The 25165-nt window shown below is 39.2% G+C and overlaps 1 protein-coding gene across 4 annotated transcripts in view; it reads left to right on the top strand.

Moving 5' to 3' along the window:
- Positions 1-25165, top strand: part of SCAPER (S-phase cyclin A associated protein in the ER) — a 138915-nt gene that overhangs the window by 9896 nt on the left and 103854 nt on the right. For all 4 annotated transcript variants that reach the window (XM_040077406.1, XM_040077407.2, XM_040077408.2 and 1 more), the window contains 11 exons: positions 492-562; positions 4156-4353; positions 12528-12628; positions 13068-13184; positions 15088-15248; positions 20812-21059; positions 21481-21699; positions 23278-23448; positions 23942-24017; positions 24448-24565; positions 24893-25004. In XM_040077406.1, coding sequence (XP_039933340.1) covers positions 492-562; positions 4156-4353; positions 12528-12628; positions 13068-13184; positions 15088-15248; positions 20812-21059; positions 21481-21699; positions 23278-23448; positions 23942-24017; positions 24448-24565; positions 24893-25004 — 1592 coding nt within the window. The remainder of the gene's footprint in view (positions 1-491; positions 563-4155; positions 4354-12527; positions 12629-13067; positions 13185-15087; positions 15249-20811; positions 21060-21480; positions 21700-23277; positions 23449-23941; positions 24018-24447; positions 24566-24892; positions 25005-25165) is intronic.

Here is a 25165-nt window from a genome sequence, read left to right as displayed (position 1 = left end):
TACCTAAATATTGATGAACTAAATCCTGACCTAAGTTCTGGTTTTTTTCCCATGTTTCTTGGCAGAACAGTTCCAGAAGAACTAAATAATTACATTTGGTTTTCCTAACAAATGCATTTCTTGTTTTAATTCTGTAATAGCTTGAGCAATCATTCAAAAGCAGACTTCTTAAAATTTATATAGAAAACTAGTATCATGTTTGACATGTAGATTGTGATGATATTATTTTTAGAGGCACTCAGAACTCAAAGATTACCTTTGTGTAATGAAGTCTGTAGGTCTTGCCTTTCTTGTATTTTTTTCATTTGTTTTCTGGCATTATCCACATTCTAAACAGTGGAATGTATATTTCGAATATAAAATTTGCCAAACCTCTTAACTCAGGAATTGTGCCCCTCTCAGTACATTGCAAGATGAGATCTGTGCATTTTAGAGTGCTCTATTTAATTAAAAATCATTATTGTTGATTAAAACAGTTGCTTCTCCCACAGGAAAATCGAAATGGCAATCTGGTGGAAAAACAAAAAGGGTGACTCAGGGAACACACAAGACTGCAAAACAGGTATCTGCTCATTTTTTATTGTGACATAAAATTGATGACATAACGCTGTTTTTCTGTGAGATCAGTGATATATTGTTGGCTTCTCTAAAACTGTGCATACATTGTATTTTTAAAGCATATGAGTTTCAAAGTCAAGTATTCAGAAGTTAAATTTGCTAGAATTTAGGCTGTCTTCCTCAGCTTTTCCTTTTGGCACTTCCCAGCCTCTGCACACGACTTATCGGCACTGAAGTTATTTTAAGGAAAGTGCTGTTCAATAAAATGATGCAGAATATTCTTCCTATAATTATACTGCTTAAACAAGGGCTGCCTTTCTTCTGGATTTCTAATTAAAGGAAAGTTCTTGACCTCACGTGTTAGTGGCTCAAGTCAGTATATCTTAACTTGGGAAAAAATCCAGGTGAGTAAAATATCTAAGAGTAAGGACTGGAAAGCAAGTTTGAATGAGAATTGTAAAAAAGAAACTGCTCCTATTTTTATTCAGGGTTTTTTTTTTTTTTCCCCTGTGTGAATGGCAGCCTTTATTACATTAATAAAGTAATAAAGTAATCTTTCCTCATGTTTAATATTTTTAACTGCTGTTTTTCTTTGATTTATGGACTTAGCCATTAGTACAGCTTTAATGTTTTGAGGCAGCCTGTCAGAATTTGGTAATAAGGCATTTGGAAGATGTTATTTTTTGAAAAAAGAAAAAATGTTCTGCTTCCATAGCGATGCATTTGCATCCTTAAAGCGCAGGCATGTCCCTTTCCAGTTCAGTTTCACAGCTGTTCCGCTGGTGCTGTCTCCTCACACCGCTGCATTCCAAGCACGGTGTGTGCTGTTCTCTTGCTGGGGCTCCCTGGCAGCGTGTGCCCTCGGAGTAGTGAGGGTGGAGAGCAGTGTGCACTTTGGGTTCTGACCTGGGGATTACGTGTACACCGAGTTTTCCTAAGAATGCTTGGTTGCAGTGTGGGACTGCTGTACTAAAGCTCTTGTTAGCACAGTGGATTCCTGGTGGCTTCAGTTAAGGTTTGACACTGCTGAGTGTCTGTGTGTCTTGGCATCTCAGTTTGGCATTCCGCACCCTTGTTTCTGCTGCTTTTCAGATACTGGATACTGCTGTAATTGGTGGCTTTTTAGCCTTAGTTTTGTTGAGCTTTCACTTTTAATTTTCCTTTACATAGAAATGAGCCACTAATCTCAAGAAAATAAACTTAAATGAGCTGTTTCGTACGATCTTACCAACCTCATCTTCCCTTCGGTAGGATGCTGGCAAATACACATTCAATAAATTTTGGCATCCCAAGAGTATAAATATACATTGCATACTTTCCACAAGTCCAAGGCAAGTTACTGAAACTATTAGAGGGGAAAAAAAACAACCCAAAACAAATTAAAAAACACAAAGAGAGATTCAGTTTTAATGTCACTTTCATCATCCATGCTGGGTTACTTGGGATGTAAGAAGTGTTATTCCCATGTCTGTTAACCTCAAAGCTACATAAGCTTTGCATCTTCTGCAGTTGAATGTTTGAAATATTGCTGCAAGCTAAAATACTTTTTCTAATAACAAACCACCAATTTAATGCTTACCTGCTTATGTGATAGTGTTTACAATGAATCAGGTAGGTTAGAGGGTTTTACCCTTTCGAAGGTCTTCTGCTGGAGCACTGGTAGCTGTAAATGTTGCTTAGGTTTTACTGGGACCCTGAAAGTCTGCTTACAGGATAATAATGGAACTGCTGTGACTTACAGAGCCACACGTGGTGTTTCCCTCATTATAATATGGCTGACTTATAAGAGAGGAGATAAATGGATGCCAAATACGTCAGATGGATAACATTTACTGCTACATACCAAAACATATTCCATGACATTGTCTTTTGAAGATAGGTTTGAAAATGTATCTTTCAAATAGTGGGAATCATGCATGTTTCCCATTCCAAAACAACTGATCCTTTATATCAACAGTATTATCTGAATGACTGTAAGCCTAATCAGTTTCCACATTTTACAAATATAGGCAGTAACAGGTAGCACTGTGATTTTAATGTAGCTATTTATGATTCTGTAGTTGCATTTGCATCATTATAAACTGTAGTTTCAAGGAGCTATAAATTAGCCAGTATATAACCTTTGCTTTAAATATTTTTACACAAGGCCTCAGCCTAGGAGCATCTTTTTCTCCCAGCAGTTTGTTAAGAGGTGACTTATATAATAGAAGAAAAAATATGAAACCCTTCTGAAATCGCTGTTCATTGGTTGTTTATGCCATGCATCTTTCTGAGCATGACTCTCATGCATACATTAACTGGAGTTCACCTGGAGTACACTTGGAGCACTTGGAGATATATGTAAAGGTAGCAGAGATGTTGGTGTGATTGTAGTAAATCAGGTGCCCATTCCTCTGCTTCTTACAGGAAAATTTGCATCTCACCATAAATGCAGGTGAGAGCATAACCATTCTAACAGCACTGTGTCTCCCTCCCTAACTTCAAAGTGGAATTTGTTTAATGATGTGTGGTACAGGACAAAAAAGATTGAATCTCAGCCAATTGTTTTGAAAATTACACTGTTTCTAGTTGGTGATTAGATATTCTAATTATAAACGCTGTGTGCTGTCATGAATGTTGTCGTTTGATTGTTCTTGTTCTGTCACCAAAGCAGAGCATTTAGAATGGGATTTTGCATTAATCCCTGCAAGAGTACTCCAGTAAGAATTGATGTGCTGGAGATACATGCCTCAGTGGACAAGTGCATCAAAATTACATTTTGGTGCTATTAGAGACATGAATGAAAAAAGCCAGCCCAAACCAGACTACCTTAACAGGTAGCCAATTCCTCCATCACGAAGCAGCACACAGTTGGTGTTTACTGGGGGTGCTTGTCCACTGGCAATGGAATGCACAAGCTTATGGCAGAAGCATTTTGCAGTTTGTTTTCTGCTGTGGGAGAGAATTTCAGATTTAATAAGGGCAGTGTCATGGGACCAAGTGGTGATTGGGTATTTTTAGCCAAATAGGTTTGCTTCAGAAGCCTTTGGAATATCCTACACACCCATCCCGTTTCACATGTTGGCTGTCCCCTGCACCTGTGCGGCAAAGCAGTACTGGGTCAGTTAAGTCTGTGTTTTAGGGTGAGCCACATCAGCATTTCACTGGCATTAACATGTATTAGCATGATGGTTTAAAAACAATCATGTCATATGTAATGTCTTGGTAATAGAATTTTCCTGTGGTGGAATATTGCTGGTATGTTTGTTAGTAAAACGCTATTTTCACCTCTGGATATACACATCTGTGAGATGGGGATATGTAATCATAAAGTGTGTCTTTCCAGTGTGCTGAGTGGCAGAGTACCTCATGCTGTTGTGGAATGCAAATATTGTAACTGTCAAACAGAATCTAGTTGAACATAAGTGCTGTCTATATTTAAGAAAGCGTATGTTAAAAAAACTCAAGTCAGTGCAATGATGGAGTCATCTTCAGTGAGGAAGTTCTTGTTTACAGGTATTTCAATGTGTTGATAAAAGGTGTGTTGCACAGAAACCCAACTTCTTACCATACTTCTGTTTGTTGTTCTCCATTCCCCTTGTACCTTCTTGTTTTCAGAACGCTACCTTGGACTGTAAATTAACAGCAGCAGGAGCTGGAGACAAGAACTTCGACAAAAGCCCAACGAAAACCAGGCAGCCTCGAAAGGTGGATCTGCGGGCTCGGTACTGGGCGTTTCTCTTCGACAACCTCCGGCGGGCCGTTGATGAGATCTATGTCACGTGCGAATCAGATCAGAGCGTGGTGGAATGCAAGGTACTGCTCCAGCTGTTCTCTGCCTTCCTGGCTCCTAGCTGGCTTTTTTAGTATTTCAGAAATATGGTAAAGAAGGAATTAGAGCTTCAGAAGCATGTTACTTTTTTAATTTGCATTTTGCGTAGGCTTTTAAATAGGGAAGCTGAGGACGTATTTATTTGTATTTAAGAAAACGCCTTCATCTTGAGCAGGGACTAATTTTTGAAGCGTATAAAACTTGTGTTGTACGTGATATTATTAGCCCAGTTTTTTGCTTAAATCAGATTTTGTTTATCGAGTTCTGATTTTGTTAGTTTTGTGACTAAACACTTATTTCTTTACTGTAGGTGGCGCTGTTGCAGTTCAGCTTTTTTCACGTTCATTTCCTGCCTGTTAAGTGGCTTAATTACACTCTGCTCCCTTTCTGCAGTGATAGTTATCACTCTTCTCATTCTCCCTTTGTTAAGAAAGTGATTGGTGGTCGAGTGTAAGCAATGTCTAGTTGGGATGTCACTGTAAGACACTGCCCAGTTTCAAATAACCTGGATTTGTAATAGCTTGTGCATCTGGTTCACATTTTGTTGTGATTTTCTAGTAGATCTGTAGAAATACCCTTGTCATTTAATAAAAATCACTCATGCTTTGGAAATGAATTTTATCAGAAGCATTAAGGGAAGTCAGAATACATTATAAAAGAAATTTTAAAGATATGACTTTGTTTTCATATTAAACATGGCTGGAAACTCAACACATTCTGGAAATGATTATCTAATCGCTGTAAAAAAATTCATATATCGATTTAAGTAAACTTTTTTCTTATCCTATGCATCTCTGCTGTAATCAGACACGGCCAAATTGCTTTTGAGATTAGCGTACAAATATATTTCATTGAAAGCAGCTTTGAGAACTGAACAGTAGCTCAGAGGCTTCCAAATCTCTGGTTGGTCTAACACAATTTAACATTTTGTTACTGAACTGTCTTCCTGCTCAGGAAATTTTTCTGTAGAATTTTTTGATTGAAGAAAGTCAGCCAGCCTTGGATTGTAATTAAATTAGCATTTTAAACTTTTGTGACTGAAAGAACAGAAGTGTATTTGTATCATTATCACATATTTTGGGGGTTAGATGTCATTCAAAATTTTAATCGGGCTAGTTGATCTGCTTTTGGATGGGGATACTACACAGCCCAAGTGGAAAGTCTTCATTTCAGCAGATTCTTGACAATGACGTATGTATCTGTGTGGATCAGGTTACTTGTTTGCAAAACAGAGGTGAAAAAAACCCCAATAACAGGCGAACAGGGCAGTCCAGTGTCAAATCTTGCGAAATTTATGTAATGTTCATGTTACTCTTGCCTTTCAAAAGATCTTTTTTTTTCAGCACAAAAGTATGCCTTACCTGAGCAGCTGGAATATGTGTTTGTGCTGTGGTCTTTTGTCTGGGATTTTCTTTTACAGGTTACTATTAAATGATGATTATTCTTTTGATAAATTACTATCATTTCTGTTAATTAAGTTACAAAGTGTCAAACTGCTTAGTCTTGAAAATTATTTTTACTAATAATGTTTCTCTTCTGTAAATTCTATTATTTGTCATTATTTTATGGTGGTTTTGACAGACAATCCAGTTTCTCCAATTTTAACTGCTGGACATAGGTTGGAAATAATTATTAAATAAGAAACCAAAATGGTCCCACTGCTAACCTTTTCTTCTTTTTTTTTAAGTGGTATTTTGAAAAATCCTTTCAATTAAGATAAATTCACGTTATCGAAATCTTCCTTAATTTTGACTTTTAAAACTTCTGTCTTGATCAAATGGGCAGGTGCTATTCTATTTAAACATTGTAGTTGTATAAAAGTTGTCTTATAAGAAGACCCATGTGAAAATGAAATGTGACAGCTTCTGGCATTTTAAACCTTCTGCTGGTATAAAAGTCTCAGTTAGGTTTTTTTGGTATTTTGTGCCTTTTGCTCTCCTGTGTCCTTACGAGTTGTCGCAGTTTTACTGAGTGCATTGTCATTGAAGATGTTTGATGCTCCCCAGTGGGAAAGGGCTCTGGTGGCTCTTTGTGGTTGAAACTGCAGACAGAAGGGTTGTGGTGAGGATCCAAACAGTGGCACTGTGTGTAAGAGGATCAGTGCTTGTGTGTATTTTCTCAGCTTTGGGCTCTGCTGAAGTTGGTATTCTGCTATTGATTTGGAATTGAGAACTCTCGAATCATGCATGTAGATATATAGATATGGCTTGGATGCTTTGTGTGGAAAGGTGTAATGAACGTGGTTGAATTATTTCTGAAATAAATGACAAGTTCTCAAGTTTAAGCATCTTCTCACTGTACATAATTTAGTTTGTGCAATATTGATAAAAGATTAGCTATATCCTAGTAGGTACGGCTGTAACCTTCAACATTTGAAATGCAAATTATGTGGATATTCTCTATATTAGCTGGGTTTCTGTGGGTCTGGCATTTATATGAATATTTTACCTGCTGTTTTCTAGGTTTGGGTGGCAAATGTAGGCAGAACAGAAATGGTAATGCTTTCAAATCTTCTGCTGTATGATAAAAGGTATTAAGACCAAAAGATTTTTAGATGGGTGAAGGCAGATTCTGTGGTCGGTTTTGGTTAATGGAATAGATGTCTTCAGCTGCTGTTCTTCTGTGGTGTTTTCAGGTGTCTCAGCAACTGAGTTTGTATGTGTATGTGTATATAAAAAACACTACACACTTATGTAAATCCTTTATTGATAGTTGATAGATTGAGCAACTGGATCCAACAACTAATGATACAGCAAGTATAGAAGAATATCAAGCTACCTTTAATTTAATTTTGGAGTTTTTCCTCCTAGAATGAATTAACAGCTTCAGCTCTTCCTTTCCTTTCAAAAAAGCTGAATTTTATAATGTAAAAATTTAGTTCTGTGTTCTTTTTACATTGCTGTTTAGCATTACTTAAAGCTTGTACAATCTCATCTTTTCATCTAACATTAGTTTCTGGTGTATTTCTGGAAGGTTTTGGCCTTCTCTTGTTTCTGAATTTTACAGATACATTCTTAAATCAGCCTGATTCAGTGAAAACAGTTTAATTTTGCTTGAGTTTCTTATTCTCTCTTATGAAATGGAAAACTCAGCAGTGGAGTTCTGTTGTTCTGCTTCTTACAAACAGCCCAAGGTGAAGAGGTGGGTAAAGACTTCCATTAAAATTTAGACATATTACATGATGCTCCTCTGTGAACTGAATCAACTTCAGTTAAGGCCTTTGGGTTAGGAGATGTTTGTGAGAGAGTTTGGGTTGATTGAGGCCTCCCAGAAGCAGAGAGGAGCCTCTCTGAGAGCTGCTTTTGGGCCTGGGTCTGCAAATTCTGCTGATTTCACTCTCTCCAGGCAGACTGAGACTCCTGCTCCTGCAGCTGAGCCTTTGCTGGCCTTTGGGACAGCCAGTACTGCAGCTGGAGTATGGCACAGGAGTGCAAGGCTGCTGCGTAGCACTCACAAAATACTCCTTCTAGTTCTGAATTTGGGGATATTTACCAAGAGTATAAACTTATGGCTGTGTTGTGGCAGTCCATGCTCAGTGAAAATCGCTGTGAGCATTCCTGCTGCCTCTCTTTGGACATTAACTTTTTTATAGTTGTCATCTTCCACAGATGAGTCGACAGAGAAGGACAGGAAAATGGGTTCATGATCAAGCATTCAGTCTTAAAGATAAAAATGGATGAGGTCTTTCAAAATGGTGCTCTATTCTGAAAAGCCAGCACGTCTTTTGGTTGGCAGTCTGGGTATCCCTGTTCCTGCCTCTCCATACTTTGCATCAGACAAATATGTGTATATATGTGTGTGCATGTATTTAAATTTTGTGTGATTGAGTCCCTGCATGTGTCCCTACATTAATTCTTCTGGAGAAAATTCCCTTTGGAAATGGTTGTGGTCCTTTGGAGCACATCCTTGTCAGGCAGGAGATTCTGGCTGCCACATTGAAGGTGCATTGATGAGGAGTATCTGAGTCCAGATGTGGTGCATTTAACCCTTGGATCTAGGAGACCTTTTGCTTGCTTAAAATATTATTTGCCACATACTGAAGTTGATTTGAGGAGAGTTCTTTGTCTAGAGGAGCTGCTTCCTTTCATCTTTTCTCAAAGCTGTAAGAATCGCTTCGACAATCACCAAACCAACCCCAGAGCTGGCTTTAGTTATGTATAATTTGACTGTATGAAAAGGCTACAAGGAATTTTTTGTAGTAATTTTTTGTGTCAAATTACTGAAACACCCATTAACCTTGAAAACATACATTAAAAAAAAAAGAAAGAAGGATCGTAGTCTGTGTGCTAAAGGCATGCTCCAGTATAAAAAAAACACAGGAGTTTATTTTGGTAAATACATAAACTAAAATATCCAGTATAGGTAATGAAACAGCATAAGGTCGGCATGGTTTGTAAAGTAGAATCCATGTTTCTAGCTTGGCTAATAAGCTAAAGTACAAATGTGGTGGCTGAGTTAATATCCCTGATGTGTATGCTGCTGTTTTGGGTTGGAGTAATCTTAAAATCCTACAGTGTTCCCTACATCCCTGTTTTCCTCTTCCTTGTTTGAGAATGGGAGAATAAATGCACAAAATGACATTTCAAAATGGTTAAGCTATTTCTGAAGTGCACGTCAGTTCTGAAGGATGACAGGGGCCTGTCTAGGACCGGTCCTTACGGGATTGTTCCGATGTAGCCACTCTCAAAGGTCTTTGTTGATTACAAAGTAATTAATAGGATCACCCAGCTGAAGAGACTACAAGTCCGACTTTGAGGTAAATACATGGTAACCAGAGTAATCAATGAAAGCTGGAGAAAAGAAGGGAGAGCAAAAAAAGAGATGTGCAGAACTGTTGATCAGAGAGTTGACAAGAGCGGAGAGGAAAAGTGTTGTCGTTGAGATGGCCACGGCATTCGAGAGCGCTTCTTTAAAAACTTCAGAGGGCTCCAAGCATCAGTACCTCGTTACCTAAAAGTCTTTCATACCTTTTCTATGTTTCAGTCCCATGAGCTGCTCCACACAGCTCTGGCTCTTTCTCTCCTTCTACCTTCTGCCTTTCCAGCTCGCTGCTTCCTGCCCCTGGCACAGCCTCCTAACCCTGTCTGTCCCTCGTACAGCATCTTACCCTTCCCGTCCCTTCCTCCTCACAGCGCTGCCAGCAAACTCCAACTGACCTCCCAGCTAATTCCCTCTTCTATCACCCCCAGAGCTGTGAGGGCAAGGCTGTTCCCACTCTTTGATAATTCACACAGCTGCAATGGATGGGGGACAGGGTTGCCTTTGGCGCCGTCTCTATCCGTCTTCCCACAGAAAAGGTAGCAGGAGTTACACTGTGGCTGGTTTGAGTTTCATGTCACCGATTTTCCTGACATGTTGTTTTTCAGCAGGATTGCTGTCTTGCTTAGTTCAGATTCTCTTTAAAAATCGCGCGGGATGGATGCGACCTTGAGCAGTAATGCGATCGATAGCTGTCGCGATGCAGCGCGGCCCGCAGCGGTTCGTCTGGGCCCGCAGCCTCCGGCGCGGCGCGGCTCAGCCCGGGCCCGGCGGCGGGGCGCGGGGGCCGCGGGGCGCGGGGGCCGCGGGCGCTGCCGCAGGTAGAGCGGCTGGCTCCGGGAGCGCCGCCGGGATCCTGTGTCGCGGCACAAAGGGCCGGCGCCGCCCGGCCTGCTCCGCGCCGGCCCCGGCCTCCCTTACAATCCGATCGAAGCCGCCGCGGCCCGTCGGGGAGCTAATTGGTAATTTTAGCTGGACATCTATATGGACTTATCTGCGTGCCTGCAACGGCGCTTTCAGAGCCACTTTTGTTCCGCTCCATCCTGCTTGACAAAATGGCCCTCATAGCTTTAGGGAGAGAGATGTGCATCAGTGAGTATGGGGCCGCTCCAGCTGCTTGTCTTGTTTGTATTCCCTTGTTCGTAAAACATGGCTCGGGTTACAGCTGCGTGGGTCTGCTCTGATCATTTCTGATAATGTGGAGCTAAACATTCCTTAAAATAGGTTAAGCCATTTATTCTGGTTTTTTTTTTTCCTGTTCCAGCTAACTTCAGAAATATAACTCATATTCACATTAATTCTTTTTTTTTTTTTTTTTTTTTTTGAGGGATATGTCAGTGGCTGCCTTGAAAAGTAAATGATTCAGAATTAAATTTTGCTTTCTATGCTCTCATTGTTAGTAACAGTCAGCACAACTTAGTATGGGCTAACCTAAATGGACATGAATTGGATTAGAAAGCTGAAATTTTATTAGTGGAACTGAAAAAAGAACTGGCTGAAACACTTGACTTGTTCATTTCTTGTAGCAGACTTTATTTTGGTGCTGTAAACCAACTGCTTTGTTGGAAAGATTTTTGTTAGCATTTTTGGGGAATAATTCAAAACAAAGAGCAACTTTTGTGTCAGCAGTGGGATTCTGTTTGATTTCCCTTGTGTCTGACTTGGTGGTGCCTTTGCCTTACAGCAACCAGCATATGTTCTGTATGTATCATGAAGAGTAGTTAAAAAGATACTTATATCAAAACTGAAGCTGAATTTCAAAGTTAGAGTTAAACAAATATTAATCCATATGATTTTTTAATGACAAAGCATTTTGCATGTTAGAGGTCTTTTTTCTGTTAAAAAGACAATTAAAAGTAAAGATGTATGGGATGTGATGTTACAGAAACGTTCATTCGTTACCTGGACTGTAGGAGAGTGTTTCTACTGGTTTTAGCGTCAAAGGTTTTACTGTTAAAATTTGTAGTTATGCACTTAAAAACGAATACCTTCTCATTTGTAATATTCCCAAAATTTCTAAGTAATAATTATTTGCTTTGGGCAGAAAATTTATCTTATTACCAGCAGGAATGACTTTGGCATAGTAAAGAACTTGTGAAACAGCAACATTTTGTCATTAGTGTTTTTCCTTATACCATAAAATGATGTCTGTACTTTACATTCTGCATGTGAAGCTCGTTTAAGTTTCGTAGAATTCAAGCTTCATTCATGGATTTTGATTGTTTTCAGCACATTGGCATGACAGAGTACAGGACCCATTTTTCTTGTCTTGGGTAGAGTAGTTACTAAAGCTGCTCTTTCTGACTGACATGAGCTCAAACTCTCTCCCTTAGGAAGGCCATCATGTGCTTTGTTGGTGATAATCAGTTTTGCTGAGGAGATGCCTTAAATCTCTGTGTGTTTTGTCATTCAGTCAATGATTTTTGCGTTGCTATGTGGAATACAAAGAATTGCTCTTTTCCCTGCCAGTGGCAGTAGATAACTGTAGTTTGCTCAGAGAACACAGCTGAGAGTTCCATTATGTTGCGTTTTGCTCTGCTTTGCAGTGAAAATCTGATGCCACTAACTGAGTAGAGGCAACTTACCTTGAATTTTTCATTCTTTCTGGATGTAACGTGACCATACTGTAGGTACTAAACTCGTACGTTTGTGCCAACTGGGCATTAGTAGACACAGTTGATAATTTCTCAGAGTTAAGGATATTTTAATAAGAAACAGGTCTTTTCAGCCACTGCTATTTTGTCTGTGACTTTCTTCCTGGTGTAGTGTGAAGTTAATTTATATGTCCTTTTGTAGCAGTTAGTTTTATTTGTTAGAGACCAACAAGTGGTTCCAGATTCAAATGACTTCATTAAGATTTTGCATATTCTGACTAAATCTCCAGCATACCTGCATCATTTCTGACAGTGTATGTTTAATCCCACGCAGGTTTCTGAAGCTGTTGGCTTATGTGTAGTTTTGTCTACTTTGATTTCACAAACAGATTAATTGTGACATTTTTAGTCTTCCACAGACCTGTTAGGTTTTATACAGTTTTGCCTTCTTGGTGATGTATGTCCAGCATATTTTAAAAGGTAACTTACCAAAAAAGGAGCATAAAAAATGAAGCAGGTATCCTTAAGTGTGTTGAGAATTGTTTTCTTGCAGATGTTGCCATTTTGTCCTTTCACATTGATGCTGACACAGATCTTGAAAAATGTGCACTTTTTTTTTTTTTTAGGATAAATGTTTTAACAATCGTTCACATAAAAATCTCAGTTTTCTGGGCCTTCTAGTTTTCAGGGGTTTTCTTGGGTTTAATGAGAAAGCTAAATAGTAAATGTTCTCTCTTTTCAGTTCCTTTATTGGGGTGGGGGATTGTTTTTTAAATGGAAAGATTGATGTGATGGTTGCTTTTCAGGAAGTCCTGATGATGCTTGATAACTATGTGAGGGACTTCAAAGCATTGATTGATTGGATACAGCTACAGGAGAAGCTAGAAAAAGCTGATGCTCAAAGCAGGTAATTAGATTAATATTTTTTTATTCTACAGAGAGAGTAAAGTTCACAGTAAACTTCATTTTCTAGCAGAGATTCGGCAAATAGAACCCATTTTCCTTTTGGACAAGATGTGTGCAAGGACATTTAACGTGCATTCTCACTGTCACTTAGAAGCAGAGGATATTTCCAGTCCTTCCCCCATCTTTTCCTTCTAAATGGTTGGCTTGATGCTTTGCTCTATATGGGAATTTGAAATAAACGCTGCAGTCTTGCAAAGAGGCATTATTTTTGATGTGGGTCTGGCTAATAGGGTTTGGAGTTGGTGTAGAAACAATTGCTAAGATGAATGATTAAATTCAGCAGGATTTGTTAATACACTGAGCGTTTTATATAATACTGCTTTAAGGTGATAGAGTTATTGTGAATTGTATTTTTAAACTTTTCTTTCCTGGGTTCGCAGACCTACTTCACTGGCTTGGGAAGTAAAGAAAATGTCTCCAGGACGCCATGTGATCCCAAGTCCATCTACAGATAGGATTAGTGTGACATCAAATGCTCGAAGGAGTTTAAATTTTGGGTATGAAACCGGCTAAGAAGTTTGTTGAAGCTAAAATAAAGATTAATTTGAAGCAAAGTTCACGAATGCACTATTTTTCTATAGTAATCAATGTATTTTGTTGTTTATTAAATCATGTAAGCAGTTGTTTGCATTCCTGAAAGAAAAGCCCATGATCTGTAAAGGAAAAGGCTATCAAGGCTACTTTTTCCTGACTTCGCAATGTATTTAATTACTGGTCATTATAAAGACCTGAAGATAAAATACTGTTAGTGTATTTCATGTGATCTGTTTAGTACTCTCTTCTCTCTACAAAACAAAGGTCAAAATGTCTGTAATTGGCATTTTAAAATTGCCAGTGTATGCAATGTGAATGGCCAGCTGAGCGAGCAGAAATGCATACAGGTCAGGAAGAATGAGTGTAAAGTGAGATTATGATGATTCTGATGTGTGGCAAAACTGATACTAGTTCAAATGTAGAGCATGTTATATGCTACAGTGAAGCATCTTTTACTTGTTGTAATGAAAATGTCTGGAAGCCATTCAACAGAAATGTGCACAGATTTAGAGCGGCCCTGTCTGCTGCTGTCTCAGTCTGGAGAGCACAGATGTGTCCAGCTGGAATCTTTCTCCGTCTGTGTGCTGTAGTCCCTTCAGGTTTGTTGGGATCTAGGGAACACACTGCCCAGTTTCCTCAGTGGTTCCAGTGCCCTCAGCAGAGATGTGATACTGGGCTGTTTGGTCAGCACTCTGAGGATTGAGCTCTCTGAAATGTGCATATCAAATATTTCTACAAAAATACTACAAAGTGTGTTTGGTGTAGGCCCTGTGTAGGTGAATCTGTTGATACCTACCTGACCATATCTGAGAGGCATCTGCTGAAATGCCTGAGAGGTGGTGGAGAGAAAATAGGCACAAGCATTCAAATGAAACACTTGAATCTGGTGGAAATCAATACTCTTTTATTTTTATTAGAACAGAGCTGCTCAGCACAATTAGTCTTTCAGCTAAGCCTTATTTGGCTGTAATTGCATTTTTTGTATTTTTATATATTGTCTATTGCTGCTGGAACTGTTTTATTCACAGTCACGGGGACATGATGAGCAACCGTGCGTGTTAGAGCAGGGAACAGCAAGATGAGTTTTCTATCCTTCACACTTGCAAACTTTTTTCTTCTGTCTTAGTCCACTTGTTTGTCTCAAAGCAAGGCAACCCCAGAGAGCTACAGTATTTTGTGTATGAGAGAGAAAATGGGTTGGAAAATAAGGGCTGAGACATGCTTAGTATTATAGAATTTTTTGGTAGAATGCTAGGAGTTACTAGGAAAGGAATAGGGGATAGAGGAGAAGGTAGTGGTGTACCTCTGTAGAAATTAATGATTCATATCTGTAGGCATCTTCATATCTTCCCCAAAGCAGTGTAGAAAAAGTAGGAAAAGTACAGAAACTAGAAAAAAGGATATTCAGAGGTATCCAAGTGCATTGATGCAAAAAGAAAAGAATTTGGAAAAGAGATAGCAAGAAGGGTGTGATAAATTATGTGGAAGATGAGTAGGAAAAGGATCTTTTATTTTTAATGAAAAGGAATTGGGAGTACTAAACGGTCAAACACCAGGCTTAAAATGACAGGAGTATTTTTCAAGATTTAGTATGTAGAATTTGTTATTATGCATTGCTCTGGTTGCCAGAAACATTAATGCCTTTAGAAATTAGTATCACAAAGATTGAATTTCATTGTGTTTATTAAAAACAAAGATTTGTTGAGCAAATTACAGCAACTTTTCAGCGTAAACTGCTGCAACCTGGAGAGTTTGCCAGCAGAGAAGTAGTTCTGTACAGCATTATTCTGACAGACTGATAAAGCTTTCTAACAAACAATTCTGTGACTTGATCAGACACTAAAAAGAGCTGTGACTTTCATTTAGGAACCCTGCAGTGACAATTTCTGCAACACGCCTGGCTCCTTCTGGTGTAAGTTGGGCCGATAAGGTAAAAGCCAACCATGGAAGTAAAGCTGCCAATCCTGAGCTGGCAACAGCACAAGCCTGCCTGGTACCTCCGGCACAGAAGTCACTGCGGAAAAATGGCAAGTCCCCTTCAGTGGCTTCAGTTGTTTTCACAAACTCTGTGGTATAAAGTCAATTCAGAATGTGGTGAGCTATGTTCTAAGCAAAATTCAACCTAGTTTTGTAAAACACAATGTTTCAATTCAATATAGAGGTAAAAGATTCATGCAGCCTTACATTGCAATAGTTAAGTTTGAGACAAAAGTGTGTTTTCACGTGTAGGTAACATTCTGCTGTACTTTCACTAATTAAAATTTGATCTGTTAAAATACCAGTTTATAACATCCCAAGAAGCAAAAGGTCTTCGGTCACGAGCTGCCAATCTAACTGACTGCAAGTTGGGATGGCTTAACAATATAAAGAATAATGCACATACAGGAATCTGGGAGGAGCTCGAGATAGTTTATATGTCCTGGGAGAACGTGCTATTAAAACTGCTGAACTAACAATTGATGTTTTTTCCTTGGAATACAAGAGTTACCACATTTAGTTATGAATTGTTTCATAATTTTATTTTCTTCATGTGTGGTCTCAGATGGCTTCCTACGAAACCATCAGGCAGGATGTAGAAATAGATCTTCTGAAAGAAAAATTAAAAGTGGTTTGGTTTTTTGGTTTTTTTTTTGATAAAAAAAAGTTCCAGGAAGTGCATGTATCGGTTTAAGATAGTTGTATGTTCAACCTAGGAGTAGTAGAAGCCATGTATGGTGACTTGCAGATTTGTGGCTTATTATGGAAGTAAAACACCTTGTCCAGGGGTCTTGCACTGTAACGTGAATGAGTTCAGGAGTGGATTCCTCTGCTCAGAGCTGAACCATCAAAGCCGTACTCAAGGATGGTGGTTGGAAGGGGGATCCATGGCTGCAGCTTGCATGAGGGAATAGCTTGCTGTGCACAGTTGCAGTGAGCTGCTTAGAGAGCAGGAGCTGTTTGAATTTTCAGCACTACCATTGATGTGTAATTCCACGTGTAAGAAAAGCTTTTGCTGATGATTATCACTCAAATTAGTGACAGGCTCCAAGCTGTTGCTAAAATACCTTTATTAGGTGCTCTTGTGCATATGGAGAGTGTCATTAGCTACATAGGGTGTAAAAGTTGTTTGTATTTCAGTATGGATAATGTATTTTAAGAGGCTAAGAGGGAAAACAGAAGACTTGATCCTTATGTTACTTTCAGAGGCTTTTAGAGGTCTGAAGAATTAGTGTTGTGCTGTCTTTTATTGAATGTTACTTGCAGCTGATGAGCTCCAAAAAGAGAGAAGCCCCTTAGTTCCTGTAGTAGTGGCCCACAAGTGTTCTGTGATCTTCAAATCAAATGTACGATGCAATCCAGAGTTGAAACATTTCATTTTAAGAAATAAAAGTTATGCCTCTAGACTTTGTTTCTTCTTAGGAATCTCTGATTTTTTGACATTGAGCATTGGAGAATTTCAGTGATTTTTTTTTTTTTTCCCTCATGGCTGAATTGTTTTTAACAAACCAAGTTCTCTGTAGGAGCAGGATGCCCTTTGTGTTGGAGGTGGAATCACTTTGGTAAGATCCAGTTATCCTCACTTATGAAAGTCTGTGATGTTTATGTGAAGAGAGCCACAGAGGCTCTTCACATGCATTATTGAAGCAGCTCTGAGGCTCGTGTGTCATCTGCTGTGCCCCTTGCCCAGCTAATGCACTCCCAGCTGTTTGGTGCACGTGGGCTTTGGGGGAAGGATTCCTCCTGCCTCCTGTAATAATGCTCCCTTGCCCACCCAAAGCCCAGCTGGGCCTTACAGCCTCAGGATTTCCCCAGACGCTTTTTCTCCAGTGATTTCCAACAGCATTATCATTAGGTCTCACAATGGTTTTGTGATGTGGATGAGTGGTATGATACTGTATCTGTTTCATGGTTGATGCAATTTCCAAATCTAACTAAGTAAGCCCTTAGGGAGAAAGAAAATGCATTATTTTTCCATATAGTTCTTTAATCTTTCCTTCTCTGAATGCATAATTAAATGAGGTTAAATCATCTTATCTCATTTTCCTCATTAAACTTACTGTTACCCTCAATATTTTAATGAGTTTTAAAAAAATGCCTTTCATGCTTGAGTGTTTTTTACAATATGAAATGTAGCCTGTTCTTACTCTCTGAGCAGTTTCTGGTCATGAATTCTTTGGTGCCTGTGGTAAAAAGTGAGATGAGTTACAAGTTTAAAGTGTGTGTTAGAAATGGAAGTAGGTACTTACTATTAAAATAATTAAGAGCAATCTAGAACATGTGAATTTCTCAGAAACACTGGCTTTTTTTCTGTTGCCTTACTTGAAATCTGGTTGGTTTTTATTGCTATTACTGTTGCTAACATCTTGTATGAATTGCTCATAGCTGTGAATAGATGTTCTCTGTAAATTAGCTAAGACTGGAGACTTTGCAGGATGCCGAGCCCCCTCAGGCAGCTGTCCTGGGCTGGGCAGGATGTTTCCAGCAAGTAAATTTTTCAGAAGGTAGAACGCCCAAGAGTTTGCTCACAGGTGCCTGGATTTCTGTTCATGGTGTTTCCAGTGAGCTCCTTGGCCAGTTCTTCCAGCTGGAGCAACTTCCCAAGAGCCTGGTGGCTGGGAGGGCCTGGAGGTAACAGATGGCTTGTCACATCCAGGCTACACAAGAGCAGGCAGGGACAGCCAAGTTCACATGAAACTAGAGAATGATCAGGGTAGGCAAATGAATTATTCATTTACAAAGCTCTGGGAGTAATCAAACCCAGCATGTGATACATAGCCTGTGGAGATGGCTACTGGGCTGTAAGAATTCCAGATGCAGGGAAAAAATATGGAGGACGATTGATGCCTTACTGAGTATTAACTTAGTCTCTCATTAGATGTGATCTAATGTCAATAAACATATTAGCTTTGCAAACTCTTAGTTAAAAACCATGCCTGGAAGTGACTGAATACTGAACTGCATGGTGAATTAAAAGGAACAGAATCTTCTGGTGCACTGTAATTGTCAGTTGGCATCACACTGTTAAACTGGCTCCAGGTAGGTCAGGAGTCTGAATACGTACATGCATTAAAAACTGCTTTGTGTAGAAGTCACCAAACAATATCCTTTAAATAGTATTTCTGGGCTATTAAAATGCTTGGTTGAGTCTTGGGTAATAAATATGAATCTGACAGTGAACAAATGCAAATTAAAAATGAAACGTGTATGGCTTTTATGGAAAGATTCATTTTTACTTTAGTAAGTGTGGTTATGGCTTTTCTATGCTCTGAATAATTTTATTCTGATTAATTCTGTCATTTTAGACTGCTAAGAAATATGCCACGAGACAAAGAACAACTAGGCAAGACAGGCGAGAGTATTCTTTTTTGGTAGAATAAAGTTTAGTAGATATTAGTACAAGATATTAGTACAATTATTAAGATACATATATATGAATAATACAGCTTTTTATCTAGATGTTAGTAAAATTATGTTTAGGTAGTAGATACTACAGAAGGGTATCTTCTGATCCTTTTAATGTAGAAACCATGCTTTTATGTAAAAGGTGACTTCCATTTTCAGAACAAAATTTTCAGGGTGCAGAGCCAAAGGCTGTGAGCTTTCTGCATTAAATCTGGTTGTGATTCCTGGGGAATTAAACCCTGTTGCCTGGAGAATTGCCCTGAGGGGGCAATATATTCCCATCACTAAGTCCTGTAGGTAATGATAGTTTTTCTATATGAAGATGAAGAAATGAAAAGAAGGTCAAAGTTGCCTACAGGGGTCAAATGGGAGGTCTGTGGCAAAGGAAAATGTAATTGGTGTGTTTTGGACTGCCATTTCCATGTCTGGCCAGTGGGACACCCTGAAATGTGTGCAAATGCACATGAGGGGAAGGAACACAGAAAGGCTTTTTGCAGGCTCTGGTACCAGCAGTGATCTGAAGAGATCAGCTATGTTCATTCACTCAGTTTGGGAATTTTGTTTACTTTGAAAGACACGGCAATTTTTCTAGGATGAAACAGTCTCGATAGTAAAAGACGAGATTTTTTTTTTTTTGCATCTGTCATTACTATTCTCATTTGTGAACAGTTTTATAGTTATTTAAAAACAGCTGTTGCTTGAGCTGCTCAGCGAAGATAAATTCCAGTCCATTCCTGGTAAATCCCAGTCAAATTCTCTGGTAACTCAGGAGTTCCACCAGCTGTTGGACCAGGCTGCTGTTTCCTCCTGAGATGTTAAAAGAAGCCAACAGTTAAATAAGCAGTGTTTGTAAAATGCTAGATGCCAAGGGCAGCAAAGGATGAAAGTGCCATTAGTTCTGGTTTTGGCTCATTCCCAGTTCACTGGTTACTGCTGCTCATGGACATCAGTTCAAGTCCACCTAAAGGCCTTTCAGCCCAGTTCATATGTTAAACCTTAACGTTTCAGCTCTAGCTCTGGTCTTTGTGTCTGAGCTACATGACCATCTTCATTAATAAAAACTTTAGAAATACCCAGAGAATGAATTTTTTATACAAGTTGTATTTTTGATTATTACCCTCTGTAAAACAGGCAGTTTAGTGTTGGAGTTTTTGCATCGTTTTTGCATCTCTGCTTCTCCAGGTAAAAGTCATCTCCTACACCCTTCTCATCCTTTCATGTGAATGATCTTAAAAGCAGCTTTTGCCAAATGTTGGACAATACATATACAGTTCTTGCGTTTTTTGCAAGAGTTTTTTGTTCAGCAAGTAGACAGGCCTGAGCTTACCTTTCACACTTGTGAGTTGTACTGTCAGGATTCAAAGAGTCGCTTAGAGTTGTGCCAAGATACGTGGGAGATTATATGCTGCTATTAATTGCTGGCTACAAAAATGTTATATATGGAGAAGGGGTTCACCTTGAAATCTAGCAATCTGGTCACACCTATGACCTGACCCTTCAGGCAGACAGATGTAACTTTAAATGGTTTTCAAGTATGTACCAATATCAGATATATTGATCAGAAAGTTATATGTAACAGTTACATAGAAATCAAAGTAAATTGAAGAAAACTGCTTTTCTGTTTCCTCCTTCAGTTTGCAGTCCCATTGTAGCAGTATTTCACTATTTCGTGGAATCCAGGAAAAGCAGTTTTCTAAAAGCTGACACCAATTTGTGTATTTTTGTTATCAGAGTGAAACAAATAGAAAAAGAAGTAAAGAAAGCATTGGCAGAATAGTAAGGATAGTAAGCCACATTTCTGCTTTCCGTGCGGGGTCATGCGGTTGTGTCGGTACTTGCACTTTCACCAAAGGCCTCTAATGTTACAGTTGCTGCAAAGAGGAGTAGATGTGGTTGCTTTGTTGTGCTTTACCATCTCATGAAATAGCAAGGAAAAAGCATTGCAAGCTTAAGTACACGTTGCCATTTCCCACTGCAGTAACAGAACGTGTCCCATGAATGGAGGTGTCCAGTGTCTGTAATTCCAATAGCAGTCCTTGAAGTAGAAAGCTTTGCTGAGGAATATTTAATTGATTTTTTTTTTTTTAAATTGATTTTTAGAGAGAAAATTTTTCTCCCACAACTTGTGTAATACTGGAATAAAACGGTTGTTTCTAATGCTTCTATTTATAAGTGTTCCTGTCTGAGAATGGGGTTTTTTTCACGTAGATCGAAAGGACGCAGAGGGTTGGGAGACGGTTCAGCGTGGAAGGCCCGTTCGATCTCGATCCACAGCTTTGGCAACAAAAGCTCCTGCAGCTGCAGAATCACTGAAGTCCAGAGGTGACAGTGACAAAGAAAATGTGATTTCACCACCAGCAGAAAACAAGCATGGGAGCTCAGCCGCTGAGTCCAGAAGCATGGAGCTGGTACAGAAGGATGCTTTACATCAGGGTCCCCTTACTGAAAGGACTCAGGTCAGTACATCATTTTGAACCATTTTCTAATCTAAATCTTGTGACTTTTCTTCAGAGTGTTTTCTAAAGGTGGTGTTGGCTAGAGCTTTTATGAACTAACCAGATGGGAAAAGGCTTTTAAAATAATGGTTATTTCAGTTGCATTTATGGAAATGCAGTAAGGTGTCAGCGCAAATAGGCCAGTTAAAATTATGATGCTGTGGACAGCTTTTCTATGTTTTCCAGAAAGTCAGCATTTAGCATATCTCATGCATAGATTTCAGGTAGAAAAATCCGATTTTTGCAAGGTAATGAGCGCCTGAAATAAGTGAAATTATTTGCATCACTCACTGTTGTTGCCAGGTATTTCCTTAAAATTTGACTCTTGACTTTAAAAATCAGTATGTTCCATTTTGTTAATCTTGCAAATGCCTCTTGTTAGCTCTCAGCCTCGGAAGCCAATGGGAGCACTGGCACAGCATTGCAAGGGGATTCCTTAGAACCAGCTCCTGAGATGCCTCCAGTGCTCGCCAGTACTGACTGCAGTTCAAAAACTCAGCAGATGAATGAAGCCTCCCCCCAGAGCACTGATGCTACAGACTGGTATCAAACAGAAAAAACGAAACCTGAAACTGAAATGGATCCCTCAGATATTTCAAATGTGAGTGCTGTCAGATTGGTAAGAAATCTTGTAAGATTGGTGAGTGAATAATAAATCTAAGCCTTAATTTTCTCAGTGTGTGTTGCACAGTGTTTACAGTTAGCTTTATGTAAAAACTGTAGAAAAACCTATGAGGCACTTTCTGTAACAAAAATGAATTGATTGCGCAGATACTTTTCGTTATAGGATTTCGTTCTGGTAAAGTTTTGGAGCTTAAACTAGAAAGATACAAATATGTTATTTGGAATAAAAAGATCTGTGCTCTCATTACTTCTTTTAATGTTTGTGCTAATTTTTCATTTCCTTCCACTAGCAGTCATTTTAAGTCACACTCTCATTAAAGTCTTACTTCAGTTTTGCTCATCATCCAAACTGGGAACACATGGGATATCAAAATTCTGTTAGAAACAAAGTCAGATCTCTGCCTTTTAAGACTTGCTGAGCTGCTCTGCTGGGTCTTCTTTTACAGCAAGTAATTTGGAGAAATGTCATTCTTAAAGCAAAAAATTGTGAAGTCAGTTTTCTGGTTTTATCTGGCTTCCCAAAAAAGTGTCCTTTCCTGTCTGGAGAATTCTGCAGATCTCGGAGTGTGTGCTTCACTGGGATTCTCTGAGTGGAGAGTTGCAGTAATGTTACATAAAATCCAGGTTATATTTTCATACTTTGTGTTGTTTGGGGTTTTTAGGGGTTTGTGTTTGTTTCAGTTTTGGTTTGGTTTGGTTTTGTCAGAAACTAGATTAAAATTTTGATTTGCAGTTTTTCTGTAAATCACTTGCCCTTTAATTTTTGCAAACTGGAGATAATTTCCAAGCCAAGTACCTGTTTGCTTTTAGCGCAGATTTCAAGCATCTCACCCACTAACGTTGTTTCAGATGCTCAGTTATTAACAGTTCAGGTTGCTGCCAGGTTGGTGGGATCTGTGTCTCACGGAAGCATTTTACTGCTCCAGATCAGTCTGCTTTAAACACCGGTCGGTGTGTTGTGGCACGTGGCTTGGTGCTAGAGTGGAAGTTGTCTGGTTAATGCTGGGCACTAGAGAAGGAAAAGACAATCAGCATATCCGGGCTTACGTTTTTGTTCCACTCTCTTGTCATTCATGTTGAAAAACAAGTACAGCCTTAGAGTCCATTGTATTAACTATGGTAAAGTTTCCAGATACAGTTCATGCAGATAATTTTCATCTTTAAATAATACTTTGGAGCACGGCCTCTTTTGTAGAGGTAACAGCATGGCATGCCCTCATGTCTCAGAGTATGCCTTGCTTAGTCCCTAAGAGTAAGTATATAAAACAGTAATTACTGGAGAACTGTGCTTTTAATGATAGCGTTTGTACATTTTTGAATTATGTGAATAATTAATTTCACACGTTTCTTATAGTTATTAAATGAGTTAATAGTTGCTAACACTTCTAGTGGGGTTTATATTTTCAGCTACCTTCACAAAATATATCAGTAAAAAAATGGTAGGTAAAGAGAAGTTGAACAAAATAACATATAATTCCTGTTAACTGTGTGGAATCCTCCTTTTTGTGCCTGCTACTTATTTTGGTGTTTTTTTCTGGCGTCATGTTTCCTCCAGTCCATGGCAGAAGTCCTTGCTAAGAAAGAAGAGTTAGCAGATCGGCTGGAGAAGGCAAATGAAGAAGCCATTGCCAGCGCTATTGCAGAGGAGGAGCAGTTAACCAGAGAGATCGAGGCAGAGGAAAACAATGACATTAACATCGAGACTGACAATGACAGTGACTTCTCTGTGAGTGTCCAGTTCATTTGACTGTACCCAGATTCAAGCTTTGTTGTCAGTGGAGAATGAATACAGAATTTGTTAGTGTTTGCTTTGGCCTTGACATAACCTGTTTGACGTGTGAAATAGTGCCATGTAATAACTATGCCAGGAGGGATATTCAGTCTTACTGGACTCAGCAGCACAGTGTTGGTTTTGTTTTGGCTCTTTTACCGCTCAGCACAGTGCTGCTGCGTGGTGCAGAGCCCTCAGAGCTTGCTGCCTATTTCTGGGTGCAGAACAGGAGGAGCTGGGACTTGTTATGTTCATTGCTGCTGTGGAAGAGTTGGTGAAGCCAAAGTCTTCATTTTTACTGTCAGAGCAGGAACAGCATCTGCCTTTGGGGTGGCCGGTTCTGCTTGGAAGCATTGCTGAATATTGCTGAATTGGCACTGTTTAATGTGTGTGTGCACCTGCGAGTTAAGGTTTATGTTTTTACTGTCTGGTTCATATTAAATTTCAGGCTAATATGGGCAATGGAAGCATATCCTTCTGTGGTTTGTCTATGGACTGGAATGATGTTCTGGCAGATTATGAAGGTAAATTTTGAAATATTACTGTGCTTACAATGGAAATGACAGCAAAAACTTAGAAAAATTCCCATTTTATTCTTGGCCAGTTAAGGTCTCAGAAGTTTGCCCAACACATTGTGAGTTAATGTTATTTTCTCTGTTGTTTCCTGAGGAAAGATAGACTTTGTGTTCAGACTGTCTCTGTGTCTCTTTGTTCTTCAGTTCTCTTTCTGCATGTCTCTATTAGAAGTTTACAGGTTTTAATCCAGTTTTATATTAAAATCTGGATAAAATCACATTATAAAAGGACAGATATGAAAGATGCTTCAGTCCGTATTTGCACCTAGGCTCAAGGAAACCCATCTTAGAGAGAACTAGGGAAACTAATCCTTATTAATGGCTTTTCTTGTAGAAAAGCGTGTTTAAATAATCCCCACCTTTGTTTTTATCTGCACAGCTCGTGAGTCGTGGCGCCAGAGCAACTCCTGGGGAGACAGAGTGGAGGAGGAGCCGGCGCGTCCCCCTGGCCACGGCATCCACATGCACGAGAAGCTCTCGTCACCCTCTCGCAAAAGGTGCTGCAGTTGTTCCCTGCCTGGGTCAGCCAGGGAAAACCAGCAACTGAACCCATGGCTGCTGGAGACTCTTCGTAAATCTACTCTCTTTGGGTCTCTGGGTGGAAAGTGCTGGAGAAATCGCTCTATATTCCTCCATGAGTAGGCTTGTGCTACGTTGTCCACCAAATACAGTAGTCTAGAAGAACAGTATTCACATTTACAGGAAATAATTGCCCTCCAGTGGCCTATTTGTTTTCTCTTAGTGAAATGGCATAGAGATGTTTGCTACACTGTCAGTTAATACTGTCTAACTTGCTTTTGTTCTACTTTGTTTTTTATTAAAAGAACAATAGCAGAATCCAAAAAGAAGCATGAGGAGAAACAAATGAAAGCTCAACAGCTGAGGGAAAAGTTACGTGAAGAAAAGACACTGAAGCTTCAGAAATTAATGGAGAGGGTAAGCTTTCTGTGATATAAAGGGCTGCTCTGCTGCCTTTCAGAAAAGGATTTTTTTCCACATAGTAGACATATTAGAGATTCATACTAGTGGTGAAATAAAGTTGTCATCTGATTAGTTTTTACAGCTGACTTGTGCATTACAGTAATTAAAGAAAGCAT

Source organism: Hirundo rustica, chromosome 13, assembly GCF_015227805.2.
Source record: "Hirundo rustica isolate bHirRus1 chromosome 13, bHirRus1.pri.v3, whole genome shotgun sequence".
NCBI lineage: Eukaryota > Metazoa > Chordata > Aves > Passeriformes > Hirundinidae > Hirundo > Hirundo rustica.
Note: the sequence above shows the minus strand (reverse complement) of the source record. Positions and strands in the feature narration are given on the sequence as shown.